General features: G+C 42.5%; 1 protein-coding gene across 1 annotated transcript; it reads right to left on the reverse strand.

The window, feature by feature from the left end:
- Window positions 1-686: 686 nt before the first annotated feature.
- IL1R2 (interleukin 1 receptor type 2) lies at window positions 687-15,061 on the reverse strand. The gene is made up of 9 exons (XM_069005718.1): window positions 15,023-15,061; window positions 13,336-13,466; window positions 12,980-13,238; window positions 10,650-10,824; window positions 9,105-9,279; window positions 7,968-8,033; window positions 6,591-6,726; window positions 4,517-4,662; window positions 687-3,215 (listed from the first exon to the last, which is right to left on the reverse strand). Exons 2-9 carry the CDS (start codon window positions 13,412-13,414, stop codon window positions 3,088-3,090), a joined length of 1,164 nt encoding a protein of 387 aa, XP_068861819.1. The 5' UTR covers window positions 13,415-13,466; window positions 15,023-15,061; the 3' UTR covers window positions 687-3,087.
- Between the last annotated feature and the right edge of the window lie 1,551 nt (window positions 15,062-16,612).

Here is a 16,612-nt window from a genome sequence, read left to right on the forward strand (position 1 = left end):
TGGTCCTTGTCCTCCTGCATGCATGCCTTCCCTCCCCAGTTACTATAATAAAAAATGTAACTTTCTTGTCTTGATCAGCCAAGATCACCTCTGTGTGCAGGTCAGCCCTTGTTTTCACTTGCTCCCATATTTATTTAAGGGTTTTATTTGGGAACAAGCAGATAAAATTATTTGGTGCTCTTCAAATTATGTTTAGGTTTGTTTTAGGTGCTACTCTGGTCAGACATTAGTTATGCTGCCTATTTAGATGGATAGCTGACATCAAGATCACATATTCTGGACTAAACTAGAAAATAGTTGTTAACTGAACTCATGTTTCCTGAAAACAACTTCTGCATGAGAAGCCTCTGTCCTGGATGCTAACTCATGCCAAGACCATGGTACACCAGTCTTTTCCCCTCTGTAGGTGTGCCTCTGAAGTCGTTGCAGATAGACTAGCTCTCTGGAAAATGCTATAAGCTCACAATCCCAGGCACGAGGTGACCTTGTCCTCCTTGCATCTACAATCTTTCCAAAGAGAAACATTGTGCTGCAGAGCCCTGAATCCTTGACATGAACTGATGTTCCCTAATACTGTACTTCTTTTCAGGTCTGGGAGAGAGCTGCCACCCTCAAAGAGCCATCTTACATCTCGCATCTTTCTTCCCACTCAACTCACACACCAGCACTTTGGTTTGGGTTTTATTTGTTTTCCATTTTTTCACATAACATTTTCAAAATCAAGATAAACCACATTGCCCTTGTGTATAATGATGCAAATCAGTGTAAAACATTTACATTATGTAGGTCACTTGTTCAAATCTACCTGTAAAATACTTACACTGTGTAGATCACCTGAAGACATCTATTTATGAGGAAAGTGTTCAGAATATTATGATACTAGTAGTCAGAGAAGCAAACATCACTTCATAAAAGAAAAGCCTTTGTTTCTTTACTTTCCATTTGTATTCAAGATGCCACTGAGTATGTAACAGCAATTCTCTAAATATCTAATTTTTATCTTACATTCATATTTTTTTCTCCTTCTCTGGTTTGGAGAAGGATCTGAGGTATTTAACTTTCTTATGCCACCAGTACTCTGTATACCAAAAGTTCTGCTTCTTTTGGAGTACTTAGTGAAATCCAACCCTGCACCTACAGCCAGCTATGTGATCACACTAGTCTTGGAGGATTCAGGTGGAAAGAAAGAGCAAATCACAATTTGTAAGATTACATTTATTGACAAACCTAATTTGTTCTCTAGGTACAGACTAGCAGTTGTTTGAAAATAATGAGCATTCCTGATGCTCCTAAAACATCTTCAGTGTTCCCTCCAACATTGGTCAGTTCATCTATAGCTCTCTTCCTTCAAAGAGCCGATATCCAAGTGGACTGACTGTTCTCTTCACTTGCATCCACCTTTCTCCCATCTTCCCATAAAATACATGGAGTCCTTATCATCTTTAATATTCTGCATTTGGAAACAGTTAGTCCTGTGGCTTTCTCTGGATGCCCTTGACTCAAACTGCGTCAGAGCTCTAATCTCTGTGCCTGTATCTTCACAACAAACATTTAGAATATTTAAAGGGAGGCTTTGGTTTAAATCTCATTACATATGAATGTTCTTGCTAATAGAGTGAAGATTTCTTAACTCAAGCCACATCCTACTCTTTAAAATCCTTCCAGATATTTATTGGGCTAAACTCAGAGCCAACTAGAAGTGGTGGTGGAAAGGAATAAGGCCACGGTCTCTCCCAGATGGATGTAGCCATTCACTTCTCCAGTGTGTTACAATTTGGGTTTTTGGACCCAAAGTTTTCCTGATTTTTTTCCTATGGAGTTTGAAAATCCTCTAGGATGATTCACATGAACAAAAAGCTTTATGTTTGGTGTCTGTGAGAGGTGACAGTTATGGAGCTGTGGTAATCTAGGCCTTAATGCAGGTTCTCTTCCCTCCTATACAGATGAAGATAATACACATTATACATCATGTAACGATTTCTCAGATGACGTAAGTGGTATCTCTTTGAAGAGGATGTAACCAAGTCGTTTTACTCATTCTGACCCTCAAAGTACAACACGATCACTGATTATTTATTGCTCCCTTATGATTTATGTCAAGACTAGAATCCAGTTAGGTTAGCCTAACCAGCAGTGTTTTGCATCATGAGTAACCAATTTGCATACTGCGATTAAAAGGACACAATTGGAAGCTACACCAGGCTGGTCACAAAAGGGCTGGAGGCACAGAAGTGTGAGACTGTACATTATTACTGGCAATCTGTCCAATCACTTCCAGGAATAAAACTTTTTATTAGCCAAATTACTCTCAAAACACTTAAACATCTCTCCAATTCTTTCCTTGGCAAAGATGACAACATGTTACAGCTGCCTATGAATCCCTAGCTGTAACATATTGGTAGATAAAACAGAACTGAATTCTTCTGTGTACAGTTATCTGTTATACAGATGGAGTTATCTCTGGGGGAGGGATATTCTGAGACAGTCTATTTAAGCAAAGAGTAATCCAAATGGTGAACAAAATTAGTTTTTCCGTGGAGAAGTTCATAGATATACAGTTGCCATGACAACTGCATTTGGCTCTGGAAAAAGGAAAACAAATGGCTCTTTTTAGACTGAAGTAAAATAAATCTATGCTGGTTGCATAGGAAAACTGCTTTTTCACTCTAGTGTCAAATAGTCCTTCTGTAGCAAGCTTCCTTATCTTCCTTTTTTAGATTTTAGGGCATTTATATTCCTTAAAAAAAAAAAAGTCCATCTATTGGAATTACAAAGTGTGAGAGCACCTCCCTTTCCCTACCCTACCCTTCCCATATCCAGAGCATGGTTTTGTGTTCCAAAATTCTACGGATTTCACCCTAGATGCAGAACAATAGAACCAGATTTCCTGCATCTAAGCAGCATAAAAATGCAAACTTATATTCTTAACTTCATCAGATCGTAGAACACTTGGAGAAGTGGAAAAGAGCTGTTATTTTCAGTCTGTTGGGAATGTGCTGTATCAGGTTGAAATGCTCTCTGTGTCTGACATGAAAGACAGCCAGGGTGATTTTTTGTTCCCTTGGCAGTTGGAGAACCAAGTGGATTTTAAACCTTTGGTATTGTATATCCTTTATCAGCTCTCCGCTTCCAGCACTTGCGCATGTATATCCCTCCCACGATCACACAGGCCAGCGCAACAGGAATCACTGCAATGTACCAGGACAGACCAACAGCTGGAAAAGTAAACAAATTAAATATTAGAAAAACAGAAAAAAAACCAACAAACTCCCAGGAGCGTAGTTCTCTAAGCTCAAGTGGGAAGAGGAGAAATCACAATAAAAAGGATGTCTGCAAGTTAACCTTCCAGCAGGGCTTATCACCTTTGAAAGGAATAGGTCTATTGATTGAGCACTCTGGGAAATGTGTTCATGAAGATGGGAGGAAGGATTGGAAAACAACAGAGGGTGAGAATTTAAAGTTCAGTCTTCTGCATACACCCAACTTTCTGAACACCTGATCAGAGCAGCTGTGTCCTTTTTATCTAGGTTTGTTAAAAGCAGAGATATTCCTAGCCGGAAATCCAAGCACCATGTGGTGCAGGAGTACTTAACAGTTAGTCCACCCACAAGTTGTGTGAATAATTTTCTCCTACAGAGCAGTTTATAAATTAGCAATGATTACCCCAAGACTCAGAGCTTCTTCACAAATCTGGCTGATTTCCAACACCAGTGTCTATCCAGACCATTTTGGATTATTCCAATATATATTGCCTCCTCTGTGGTTATACCTGTGTAGCTCATGGAAGACAAGAGCAGCACATGATCCAGCAAACTGAATACAAATCCCTCATCACAGGGTGCTGGAGTGAGTCATAACTGATAATGAAGTCTGAAAGTGTTCATGTGCCTTTCTAAGACAGCGTGAGCAAACTTTGGCAATTCACCAACATCATGCAAAGAAACAATTAACATTGCTTCATATTGTTTATGCAGCTGGTTCTTGGCCAATGGTTTATCACACTGCAACACTAATTGCACTGAGTTTAGATATCTTTTCCCATCACTAGGAGTCAAAATAACAACACCCATCATAATTTACACTTCTTGTTATTTTGGCAGAAGTCTGTGCATGAGGAAAAGGAACACTCTAATAATTTATTCTGTTATTGTCTTTTTTTCCCCTACTTGTTGAGGAACTGGAGGAGATTTGGCCCTGCTGCAAAGAGAGTGTGCCAGTAGTCTCACTGGAACAATTATTGAACAAAGTGTATCTAAATTGAAGTCTCATCCAACAAACAGATATACCAGCACAGATGGATCCTTATCCCTTCATAAAATGTCAGTAAATGATCTGCTGTAGTAGGTGTATTTTGTGAATAGGCTGTATCAAAGACTAAAGGTGAAAGAGGCAACTGGATTTTCCCCAGGAAATAACTCATCCCAACACTAGCTCTGACAGTATAAACAGATCAGATTATAATTTAGCATTAGAATAATAATAAAAATTATCAAAAATAAGCAGACAAAATAACTACCTTCCTGCTTGACCCTTGTGGGCAGTACTTGGTATCCATATCTGTTCTCAGCCAGACAGGTAAAGTCTGTGTAAAAGTCCACTTCTTCAACAGAATCAAAAATCAGTGGTACTTCAATGAAGTTTTCACCATTTTCTACAATTTCTCTGGAAGAATAAGAAAGATTTAATGTTAAATATTTTAATAAGATGGTTTTCCTCTATTTGATATGTCCCTTCTAACAGCACATTGCAAGAAAATGCATTGGATATTGGCTCATTTCTGAACCAGCCCCTCAGCATTCATGGACACCTGTTGTCTTCAGCCCAGTTGTGCTATTTGTGGCTCAGTGGGCAGTACCTATCCTGCACTTTTTGGAGTCTAGAGGAAAAAAAATACCTGGATTTGTCTTGCAAAAACAAAGAAAAGGGAGGGGAAAAAAGGTAAGTAGAATTCTGTGTATCTTTGAGCTCACTTCGCAGTATTGTGCAAGGACCTAATTCCCTCTCTCTGACCACCTGAGGTTAATACTTATGACCAGCTGGAAGAGGATATATGGAGAGCATAACCCTGCAAATGTTCTCTGAGAAAACTGAACCACCGTTCCTGTCTATCACGTGCTCAAAGCCAATTGCTCAATACAAGAAACTCTCCAAGAGGTTTCCAGCTTATTTCAACATGATTGTTTCAGGAGTCCCACTATTTGCAAGTGATTTTCTAGCTGGAGTCAAATATTGTCCCTTGATATCTTTTAGTCATTACCAGAGCAGTTGTCCAGCTGCTCCTAAATGATCAGATCACAAGCCTGCATTGCACAGCAGCAATGGAATTCCCTGGGCGCTCCTCTCAGGAGCTCTTTGCCAGAGATTTCTGCAGGGAATTTGTTTTCCCGGTGGCATTTGAGCTGTTTTGTCATGCTGCCATAATGAGGGCTTCCAGCAGAACTGGGGTGTCTCTCACACTGTGGGTCCTGCAGGAACCTCAGCTGTCACTGTCACTGTCCTTGTGCAATTTCATGATAATATATAACAGCAATAATGATAGTGACAGGCATAACAAAAATAAATTTTAAAGTCCAAGTAAGAAAGTGCTGCTCTATTCTAAAGCCTACAGAGATTATAGCTGCAGCACATTTTGTGGTTCCTGTCCACAGGTCCAATGCATTTTCACTTATCCAGATGAACAAGATTATAAATTAGTTTTCTCAGTCATGCTGTGGGGAATGGGAAAACACCTAAAGGCTGGGACATACAGCTGAGTTACTATGTTGCCTCTGGCTGCACCATGGCCAGGCTGTTATCTGGCACTGGTAGCCACAAATTGCCAAAACCATCTCACATCCATAACTGTAAGAAACTAGTGGGGAAAGCCTTGAGGCACGCAGCTATGAGGCAGCTAGAGAAGCCTGGCTGCATGCAGCTATGAGGCAGCTGAAAGAAGGCTCCTCAAAACAGGGAGACACAATGAATCAGGGCAAGAGGATGTGGAACATCCTGTTTCTCCCTCCCACCAGCATCCCCTTCAGTGCTACTCTGGCATCAATTCTAGCACTCAGCGGGTGTCTGTGTGAGTCAGTTTAACTCACTAATGTGGAAAAGAACAAGCTTAGAGGGAAAAACAGTGCTATTAAAAAAAAAACAAAAACAAAAACCAACAAACCACTAGATAATTTTCTGTTGTCTTAGTGTATTCAGAGAACCTCATGAATGTCAGGGACAGAATGTAGCCACTTTGCTGGCATGGAGTAAGGAGAGAGATAAGAGAAGCACTGGGAAAAATCAGGTCTCCTTGCTTTCCACTGCTTTCAGCTCTTACATCAGCTCAGTTGTTCATGAAAATGTGCTTAAAGTTTAAGTCTCAAAGCTGGCTCATTTGCAAAATACCATGTAACGAAAAACATAAAGAATTTATTTGACTGACTGGGTTGGGCTTGGGTTTGTTTTGCTTGCCTGCCCTTTCTTTTTCTCAGCTCTCACCTTCACTTCAGATCTGTCCATTTCCCATTTCATTACCTGGCACTCAGCTGCACCAAGAGCCCCTGTAGCACTGCAGGTTGAAACAATAAGCACAAGGAAGCACTTTCAGCCAGACTTACTGTCGTTCTCCCTCTGTAACTCTGCTTTGTTTATAAACCACGTCAACTCTGGTGTCATTTGCCAGCCATTCCACATCAGTTTGGAAATGGCTGCTCAGCCCAACAAACACTTTGCATGGGAGAGTCATCTTGGAGCCTGTCAAAAAAAAGAAAGATTGAAAAACAATTTGGATACATTTGAAGAACTACTCTTCCTTTTGGTGAAAACCAGCAACTCCAGTGAGAGACCCCACAAACATCAAGAACCACTTCTTTCATAACTGAAGTTAATCTCCAAACTCCTTTTGATCCCCTACTCCTTGGCAGCAAGACCCCTCGGTTTGGCAGTCCTTCCCTGCTGCTAACCAAATAATTTCCCTATTGCAACAGTTAGCAACTCTTGCACTAAACACATTCCCTAGAGGCAAAGCTGTGTCCCTGTGGCCTTGCCCTTTCTGACGTACTGCAGTCCAAAGGGCACTGTGTGATTTACCCCTCTGGAGCAACTGCATTAACCAGCAGCACAGCTTCACACAGAGATGCTGTGGGTGAGGACATTCAGCTCAAGGTGGGACCTCCAGGGATAAAGTGATTTTGCAAAAATTCTGAAACTTTGCTGTAATTACTGTAACACAGGGATAAGGAGACTCCAGACTGGTGTCTATATTATATGGAAAACATAGGGCTCAATAATGGAAATAATGTTATTATTATACCTGTGCAGGTAGTGATAAAAGGAACATAAAACACTACACAGAGGTAGATAGGGGGAAAAAAAAAAATATTGTTAGGCCTACACCGATGGAGAGAAAAGTGGCAGAGAAAACTAACAACATCATAGGACATAGCTGTGTGTATAGTACCCAGATTAAAATGTCTAGTGTAAAATGCAACTGACATTTTCTGGGAAGAAGGAATACAAGAGAAATTTGTTGCCATCATATAATCTTCAAAGAAAAATTGAGATCCTCTCAAGGTACTTGCTAACTAACAGCTGTCTAGTTCAAACAGCAAAAAGGAATGAAAAAAGTCTCCTTTCAAAAGAGCTAGATGGCTCATTCAAAGCTACACGACAACCTAAACCAATTTCAGGAAATATGAAAAAGAAAAGCTCTTAGTGAAGTGGTAACTCTGGACAGCTGAGCTAATGGTGCAAATATGCTTTTATTGTATGGTAGGGGGCTAAAATTGACAGCAGTTCTGCAGCTTCTCTTACCTAGAAGACAGCATCTGGTTGTAGACATTAAAAGGCAAAAAAATACTCTAGCACTGACCCTCAACTAATATAATTGAGATTAAAAAAACCTATAAAAATTTAAGCTAAAAAATTACACCATAAGAGGACCTGCTCTAATTTTTCTCTAACTAAATGTTTCCAAAAATAATGTTGGGCCTTACCAAGAGCAGCTGATGTCGTCTTTTGTGCTGGATACACAATTATCGGGGTAGTTCTCTTCTCTTGTTCTTGACAGAGAAAGAGAACAGAGTCAATGCTAAGGCAAGAGAAAATGTGGGCATGGCCCCAGAACTAGAAACATGCCACTTCACCCAACATCCATCGTCTCCCAGGAAAGGATTTGATTGCTAAAGCCCCTGGCAAACAGATATTCCCGTTCCAAGCCTAGCCCCGCGGCTGCGGGGACGGGCAGGGCGCCGCTCCCATCCCGATCCTCAGGGATGCACACGGGGAATTCGCGGCACGGCCGCCCTCTGCCGGCCGCTCTGCGCAGCAGCGCCCGGGCCCCCGGGGCCCCCCCTCTGCGGAACAGCGGCTTGTCCCCGCCCTGAGCCACCGCGAAATGCTTTATCTCCGAACCCCTCTGCAGCCCTTGGCAGTGACACACCCCCTCCTGCCCCCAAGACGTAAATTATTCTGGTTAACAAACACAGGTACTTGCAGGAGGGACCCCCACCCTGCCAGGAGTGCTGTGGGAGCCCCATCAGGGCCAGGACAAGCACTCACAGTGTCACCCTTCCCTTGGCACGGCTGAGAGGCTGAGCACGAGCTCCTCTCAAGAGTTTTGTCAGCAAAGAAGAGGGTTTCTTATGTGCTGTAACATTTTAATATGTCAATCATTGAATCACAGAACCACAGAATGGTTTAGGTTGGAAGGAACCTTTAAGACCACCTAGTTCCAACCCTCCTGCCATGGGCAGGGACATCTTCCACTAGACCAGGTTGCTCACATCCCCATCCAGCCTGGCCTTGAACGCTTCCAGGGATGGGGGGCATCCACAACTTCTCTGGGGAACCTGTGCAAGTGCCTCACTACTCTCACAGTAGAAAACGTCCTCCTAATAGCTAATCTCAACCTGCCCTCTTTCAGCTTGAAGCCATTCTCCCTTGTCCTGTCACTTCATGCTCTTGTAAGAAGTCCCTCTCCATTTTTCGTGTAAGACCCCTTCAGGTACTGGTATGCCACAATTCGGTCACACTGAAGCCTTCTCTTCTCCAGGCTGAACAAACACAATTGTCTCAGCCTTTCCTTGTACGAGAGGTGTTCCATCCCTCTGATCATCTGATACTATATTTACCAACAGTCTCCAGCTGAATTGTCCTGGTGATTTCGTATGCCACACCTTCAAATGGAAATGGCATCTTGCAGGTGTAATACCCAGCGTCTGTTGGTAGCACAGATGTCATGATCAGAGAAGCCGAACCTTTCAGAATGACAAATCTTTCGTTGTCATCTTCCAAAGGCAGAGCATCCTGGAGAAAGGACAGAAACTGGTGTTATGACTCAGATAGCTATGGTTACACCCTGTGTAACTCCCAGACAGATTATCCCTGTCTCTTTCTTACTAGAAGTTCACTTATCACTGGGAAATCTGAGCAGTTCTGCTTTCCCACCAAAGCACAAGTTCTCTGAATGTGTATTCATCTCTAAAATGCCTTATGGCACTATATGAAGTGTAAAGAATTGCTATTTTAATCTATATATAATGTGTGTGCATAGCTCTTCAATAAAGTGCATATTTTAAGATGGAAAACATATAACAAGCTCTTCCCTGAGTCATCTGAAGAGCAATCACCCAAGATTTCAGCACCCATGGAGGTTTTCAAAATGTTATCACTTTCCATACATGACCTCAAAAGAGTAATATTCTAAGATGTTGTTTGAAGAAAAATACTTGTGATCATGTAGGATTTCACATAACTGTTACTTATCCTATAGACCTCCTAAATTGTTAGAAATTCCTGCTCTGTATCCCTAAGGCTCTTCTCATACACGGTTTGGAGCCCTGCTAGGAGAAATTATGTTCCTTCCTCATGAAGGCAGGGTAGCTCTTTCTTACATTTGTAACAAGAACCATATTGAGGGGAGCAGCCTTTTGCTTAGATAAGGTGGGTTGTGTTCCCACTTCTGAAGGGAGTCCTAAACAGCAACATTTTGCTAGTATGGTACAGATCACAGCCTAGGCACAGCCTGTATATTGCATCCTGTGGGAAGGCTACAGCTGCACAAGGCAGGGTGTTTGATCATAGGGGACTGTAAATAAAAGCTACACTGAGGTGTTATGGAAATGTAAGAAGAATCCCCTGCTCTCCAGTGTGACACTGAACAGCCGAGGATATTGTATTTGATCTTAGAGGCAAAACCAGGCTTGCCTACTTGAAAAGCAGCAAACTGGCCAGTTAGGCAAAAGAACACTCCAAGCATTGTGCAATTCATCCAGTATTTCCAAATGCTGTATTCCAGTTGATTAATGAAAGCTTCCTCACCTGAACATGGAGGAAGCATCCCTGGGAGGTCCTACTTTATGGGATTGACTAGAGGGGCCATAAAAAGAAGTAGAGAGCCAAAGAGGACTGTTATCAGGTGGCAAACCCTGGAGCTGGGTAAGTAATTTAGCCTTAAAAACAGTTGCACAGCCTGTGAGAGCAGAAAACATGTGGAACACTTCACCCCATGCTGAGTGTACCCCAGAGAACTTTTCTTAAAATGAAAACATCTGCCCCAAAATTCCCAGTATATTACACTGTGCTCATGACTAAGAACATGATGTTCAGGAGGAATGTGGAGATTTATGTGCCAAGTTGGGATGAGGCTATGCACAAAGAGGAAGTGAAAGTTCTACCTTGTACCACTTGAGCTCCAGGCTTGTCCTATTTGGTGTAAAATCCCACAGGTCAGGACAAACGATCTTTCCAGAGGTGAAAGTGAAGAGGACCTGGGGATAGGCAATCTCCTGAGCAGCTGTTTTCTCCACAACTGTGAGATGGATGGAGACCTCAGCACAGTAGGAGGAGTTCCTGCAGACAGAGCAGGGAGAAGTGAGCCCCCAAGAGTGATGAGGGGAACTCAAATGACACCCTTGGTTTCCTCCTGGCTCCATTTCCCTCCTTAACATAGGCCAAGACTGAGATCATACCGGGAGGGATGCTGGAAAATCGTTGGTACTGTTCTTTTGGCACAATCTAAACGTGTTGCTGACACATCTGCCTCAGACCTTTAGGCTTTCCTTTTCTTTTTAGTACAAATTTCCTGTGCACCTTTAGGCTGCAGCATGATTTTAACTTTGTGGGGAGGGGGAACATGTTCACCTGAACAATAGCAGGTGTGTCATGAACCTTCCATCATTTCCTTGGAAGAGGTTTTGACTGTGAAAACCCTAATAATGAAATAAAAAGCTTAAAGCATGTATTAAAATACATCTGCAGTTACTGTTGCCCAACCATAGACACTTCTGTGAGTATGTATCATTTTGGGTAGCAAAGAAGGCGTTCTGGCTTTGAAAGGTTTGCAATATTCAACATTTTTTTCTGGCCCCAAGTGACAATTCCACTCCCAATGAAGACTGAACTGGGAGAGATAGATGCTTAAATTCTATCCTTTACAACCTCTGGAAGCCTGTTTTGGAGATGCCTCTACTCAGGGCAGTGCCTGATCCTTGAAGGGGGCAGCAAAGCCAGGGGAGCCAGGCTGCTACCTCCAGGACAGCAGCTGCGGGCTGCAAGCAGACAGACTGAGACTACTGCCAGGGCACTGTGGCCATCTGTCACGTACAGGCCAGATGCCCAAATCCAAAATATTTGCTCCACAGAACACAGAAGCAGAAATCTGTGATAGTTTGCCACTACCTTCATTTTACACAGCTGATAAAAAAAGCTGCTGGCTTCCCTGTGGGATAATTTGCAGAGGAAATGCAATTTGCTTGCACTTTATTAATCCTGTAATAATGTTAGCAATGAAATTACCTACTTGGCTCTTGCATGTCTTTTCCAAATATGTTTCCCAGCATTTTACTAGATCTCTCAGTAACACTGCCATAGTGTTATATATTGACAAAGTGAGGCAGAATAGTCTGAAAAGAGGATTAAAAAGCACTCTTGAACATCCCAGGCAACTACTCTGCTCTAGAACAGTATTTGGAACCTTTTGTTGTTTGGGCCTCACTGTCAGTGTCTTCTCTTCTGCTCCACAACTGATAATGCTGCTGAGACATGTGAGGAAAGGCCAACCTGATATGCTGAGCATGATTTCTCAAGTTGTCCACCTCTTCTACTGCTGACATGCATCACTCACAAGGTGTGCCTTGCAAACAAGGAGACCGTGCTCTCCACAAGCAGCTTCAGGGATGTGGAGATACTTTCTCCAGGGCAAGGTGCCAGAGGTACTGAGAGGCTGCCTGGCTGCAGGAGATGGCAGGGGACAGGGACCTGGAATATCTTCTGAAGTTCAGGCTCTAAGGGTGATGGGAGTTTTTGCCTTCCTCAGTCCTCTACAAATCCAGACCCTGGCACCTCTTTTGATGTGGTACAGTGGGCTGTCAGATTGTAAACACTCAAAAAAAAAAAAAAAAAAAAAGACCAATAGGGTTGAAAAGAGCCATGGCTGAAGTCTCAACTCATTGCAACACCACAAATCTGGTACCAGTCTAGTAAATACACACTGGGTCTCATGAAAAGTCTTCCAACAGTACCAAGTCAATCAAATTCTGTTTTAAAACATGATGCAGAAGAAAAGTGAAGACCGGGGATAGGAAGAGGGAAGAGGAGAGCCACTGCAGAGCCACAATGCCATATATATGTTTCATAAGGCAGTGTGAGGTGCAGCAAGGGTATTTGCGTTCAGCAACACCCCCTGCCTGCAGCGTGCCTCACTTGCTATCACTGACTGGCTCAGAGGTAACCAGAACAAGCTCTCCATACACTATTCTCCTATGAGATTGTAGCCAAAATGGCAACCACGTGTCAAAATTTATCCAGATTTCAGTAGAGGTAACTACAGGAGACATACAGCGCACTCTAAGGGTCCTGACTTCCCACCTTCTTTCTCTCTGACAAGGTCAGGAAGGAAATTATGTTATCCAGAAATGCTCTGAATATAACTGGAGTTTAAAATCAAGGTAATGCATTTAGACATAGCCACTTTGTTAGTGAACTAGATTTTCTTTTAAATACCTACCTTTTTGTGCAGATATACACTCCTGAATCTTCTAGCATCACTGGTAAAAACCAGAGTGCATTTCCTTTTGCCCAGATTCTTGAATCTTCATCTCTTCCTGATATCATGGGGTTTGAACCATTTTTATACCATGTGACATTAGGGGTCAAGGCAGAGAAATCCAAATGTTTGTATCTGGGAGAAGGGCATTTCAGAACCACAGGTTCTCCATGCAGTTCATAGTAGTGTTTGAAAAACACGGTGCGATCTGGGCAGTTTTCTATATAAATCAGAGATATTTTTACATTACTGTCAGACAGGAATATTTAAAAGAAGGGTGAGGGAAACAGAAGGAAAAAAGACAAATATGCACTTACCCGTGGTTTTGACTTGCTGGAGTCTGAAAGCAGAGGCACCTGCTGTGCACATCACCAGGACAAAGAAGAGCCCACACATTTTTTTCCACGGGAAATCAGAAGGAGGGGGTCAAAGGAAAGTGTTTTGAAACCTACAGGGAAGTTTATTACAAGACAGAAGATATAATGAAAATACTCAATGTTATCTGAAGAGTTAACTGCTATTTTTCTCGCTCCAGACCTGGGGAGCTTTGGTTCATCCTCAGTGAGCAGAAAGCTGTCTTCATCCTTAGTTTATGGGGGCTGAACTGTGGAACCAGAACATCTGGCTTGGCACACACATACCACTTCTGGCCCTTCCCTTTCACTCGAGGAGATGAAAACAGCATACCACAAGATGCTGCTGTCCCCACAGCTTTTCGGAGCAGCAGCTACAGGTGGAAAAATCTAGCTCTGCTTATTTTGCAGTGTGACTGAAGCACAGGTCAGCTTCTTTGAGTGAGCTGCAGTGTAATAGCTTGGGTGAACACAGAGGCACAGTAGGCCAGCTAGTGTGAATCAGGCTACAGGAAAACTCCCTGCTACAAGCAGAGCCAAGCTTTCTTGTCTACAACAATTGTTTCTCTTGGGACAAAAAACATGGACTCCCATGGCATGTATACCCATCTTGCTGATGGTGCACAAAGTAAGCTTTCAGTATGGACACTACTACCATCTGTTCTGAAAAAAAGAAAAGGAAAACCCAAACAACCTGTCCTGAAAATCACATAGGTTGGGACAAAGGGAAAATTAAATTCTCCGCTGCCAGTCATTCATCAGGTGTCATCTGTATGGGCCTGGCATGGGCATGGCAGTGTCTGTGTACACCACTGAATGCTTCTGCTCTGCCACGCAGCCTCAGCTCCTGCTACTCAGTTGATTAATTATGCTTTACCTCAGTGTGCCTTGGGCAAAAATATATAGAACATGCTGGATAGAGGCACTAGTTTATGCTCTATGTAAGGAAATTATGAGCAATACAGTACACATATCCACATGATATGTTGCACTATTTCCATTTTACATACAGAAATTGAAACTGCATGCATTTAAAATTAGCTTAAAACTATGATGAATATTAGATGACTGGACAACTACTTCAAATCAAAACCAAAAGCAAAAATAAATATTTCTACCAATATAACAGCATAAAGCCATATTCACAGGTGTACACCTTTGAGTATCTTTTGTGTATCCCATCATGTTCATACTTACATAATGGTTTTAAATCCAAATTTCTTCCTGTTCCAGTAGCTATATTTATTTGATATCTGACATTGACTACAATAAACTATTTTCAGCTTGTTGTCATCTCTACAACACCACAAAACCGACTTCTTGCTCAATAATACTGTTTCATAACCATGGGTCATCTCCCCTGCTCTTAGATTGGCATGGGTTTCCAGGGAATCAGTATGGAGCTCTAGCCTCTCTCAGCTACACTTGAACCAGGTGCTAGTGGCATTAACAAGTCCCATGGTTCATATCAATACCCTGTAAAAGGTGAGTTTCTCTCTCTTCAGATCCTTTGCCTGACAAAAACACTTGGTTATTCTGTTCATAGCTTTCTGGTCCCTTTGGTTTAGTAACTCACAAACTCCATGAGCCCTGCACCATTTGAGGGTTTAGAGAAAGTTTTCATTCCCAAATTTTGATCAGCTTCACTTACCTGTGTTTCTGTAGTCTTTCAGCCATGAGCTTCTCAAAGAAGCTATCAGACTGAAAATTCCTAGTGAGTACCTTATATAGGGTTTAGCTCAACCCACAGCGGAAATTTGTCTCTCATTGCCCAATCAGATTTGTGTCAAAACCAAATAACGTTTTAGACACAACTTTCTTCCCTTCCGTAGAGTGAGGATGAGAGAAACAGAGGCACAGACAGAGAGAAAAATATGTGTTTGGATTTCCCAAAAAGGGGGAAATGACTGCTAAATATATGACTAATTTTCCCCTTTTCTGACGAATGGAAGCTTGCATACACTCATGTCTTCACATGACTATTTCACACACTACCTCAAGTACCTCAAGTAAAAAAATTCTCATGGGTAACAAAAGGTGTACTGCAGCATAGTCAGCAGCTAAATAATTGCACAGCAGCCAAATAATCTCAATCTTCACATTTTGTGGTTTAGCCAGCTCTTCATGGACAACATGAATCTTCTGTGATTTCCCAGATTGCTGGTGAAACACAAATGTGCTGATTCCCCTTTCCTCTCCTAACATCCATTTTAGTGTGATAGCCTACATTAAGGCTCTCTTGCAACAGGGTATAAAGAAATAACAGCTTGGTTTCCAGGTTGCAGTGGTTTGGTCCAAAATACTCGTTACTGTTTACCTTCTGTGAGATAAGAATTATGAGAACCACAAGGCAGGCACCAAACTTGAAAGAATATAAAGAAGTTTATTAACAGACCTAAAAGAAGAAAAAAAAAATCATACCACATCTTCAAAACTCTTCTCCTCCCCCCCGCCCCTTTCTCCCTTCTCCCAGTGACAATGTAAAAAGACAACCCGTGAGATGTTCAGTCTGTTTATCACTTCCATAATAACCTTGTTCAGTCCATTTAGGAAGAGGAGTCTCTCTTGCTCATGCTGTGAACACATTATCACAGCGAGACAGCCGCCCGGGTTGGTTCTCTGCTTGCATGTGAGTCCCTTCCCACGACTGCTTTCAAGGGTCCAATCTTGAGCTACTGGGGTGTAATTTTAAGGTTGAGCCGTTCAGAAACAAAAGTTCTCTTCACCCATCTCTGGGAGCATTTCATCTCTAAGAACAGAGGCCCTTCTCCTTCCCTGGGAGCAAAGGGTCTTCCTCATCTTCATCTTTAGGACTATCTCTGGGAGCATCTCTGGGAACTGAGGTTTTCTCCGTTTCCATTTGGAGGAAAAGTCCTCATCGCTTCCATCTCTCCCTGTTCAAACTTCTCATTAAATTACAGCTGCGTCAACATCTGCCTATCTCAGCGCAGGTGCTTTTGCTCACAAGTACAAGTTGAATGCTCCCCCCCCCCCCATGCCTTCATGAAATTAAAACGGGTACTCTGATGTATCATAGCATTATAACAGAATTTCAGCTTTAAGCATCTCCTCTTTCTCCCCCCTCAGGTTTTCAGCTCTTCACAGCAATAAAAGGGTTAATCTCACCTCGGCCTTGCAGCTGGGGCCGTTCCGGCTGCCCACAGCAGGGCTGTGGGGGGGTTCCATGGCTGGAACAGGTCCATCGGCTCCAGGATGGCCGTGGCCCAGCCCGGCCTGGCCC

The sequence above is a fragment of the Aphelocoma coerulescens genome, chromosome 1, assembly GCF_041296385.1.
Source record: "Aphelocoma coerulescens isolate FSJ_1873_10779 chromosome 1, UR_Acoe_1.0, whole genome shotgun sequence".
Lineage (NCBI taxonomy): Eukaryota > Metazoa > Chordata > Aves > Passeriformes > Corvidae > Aphelocoma > Aphelocoma coerulescens.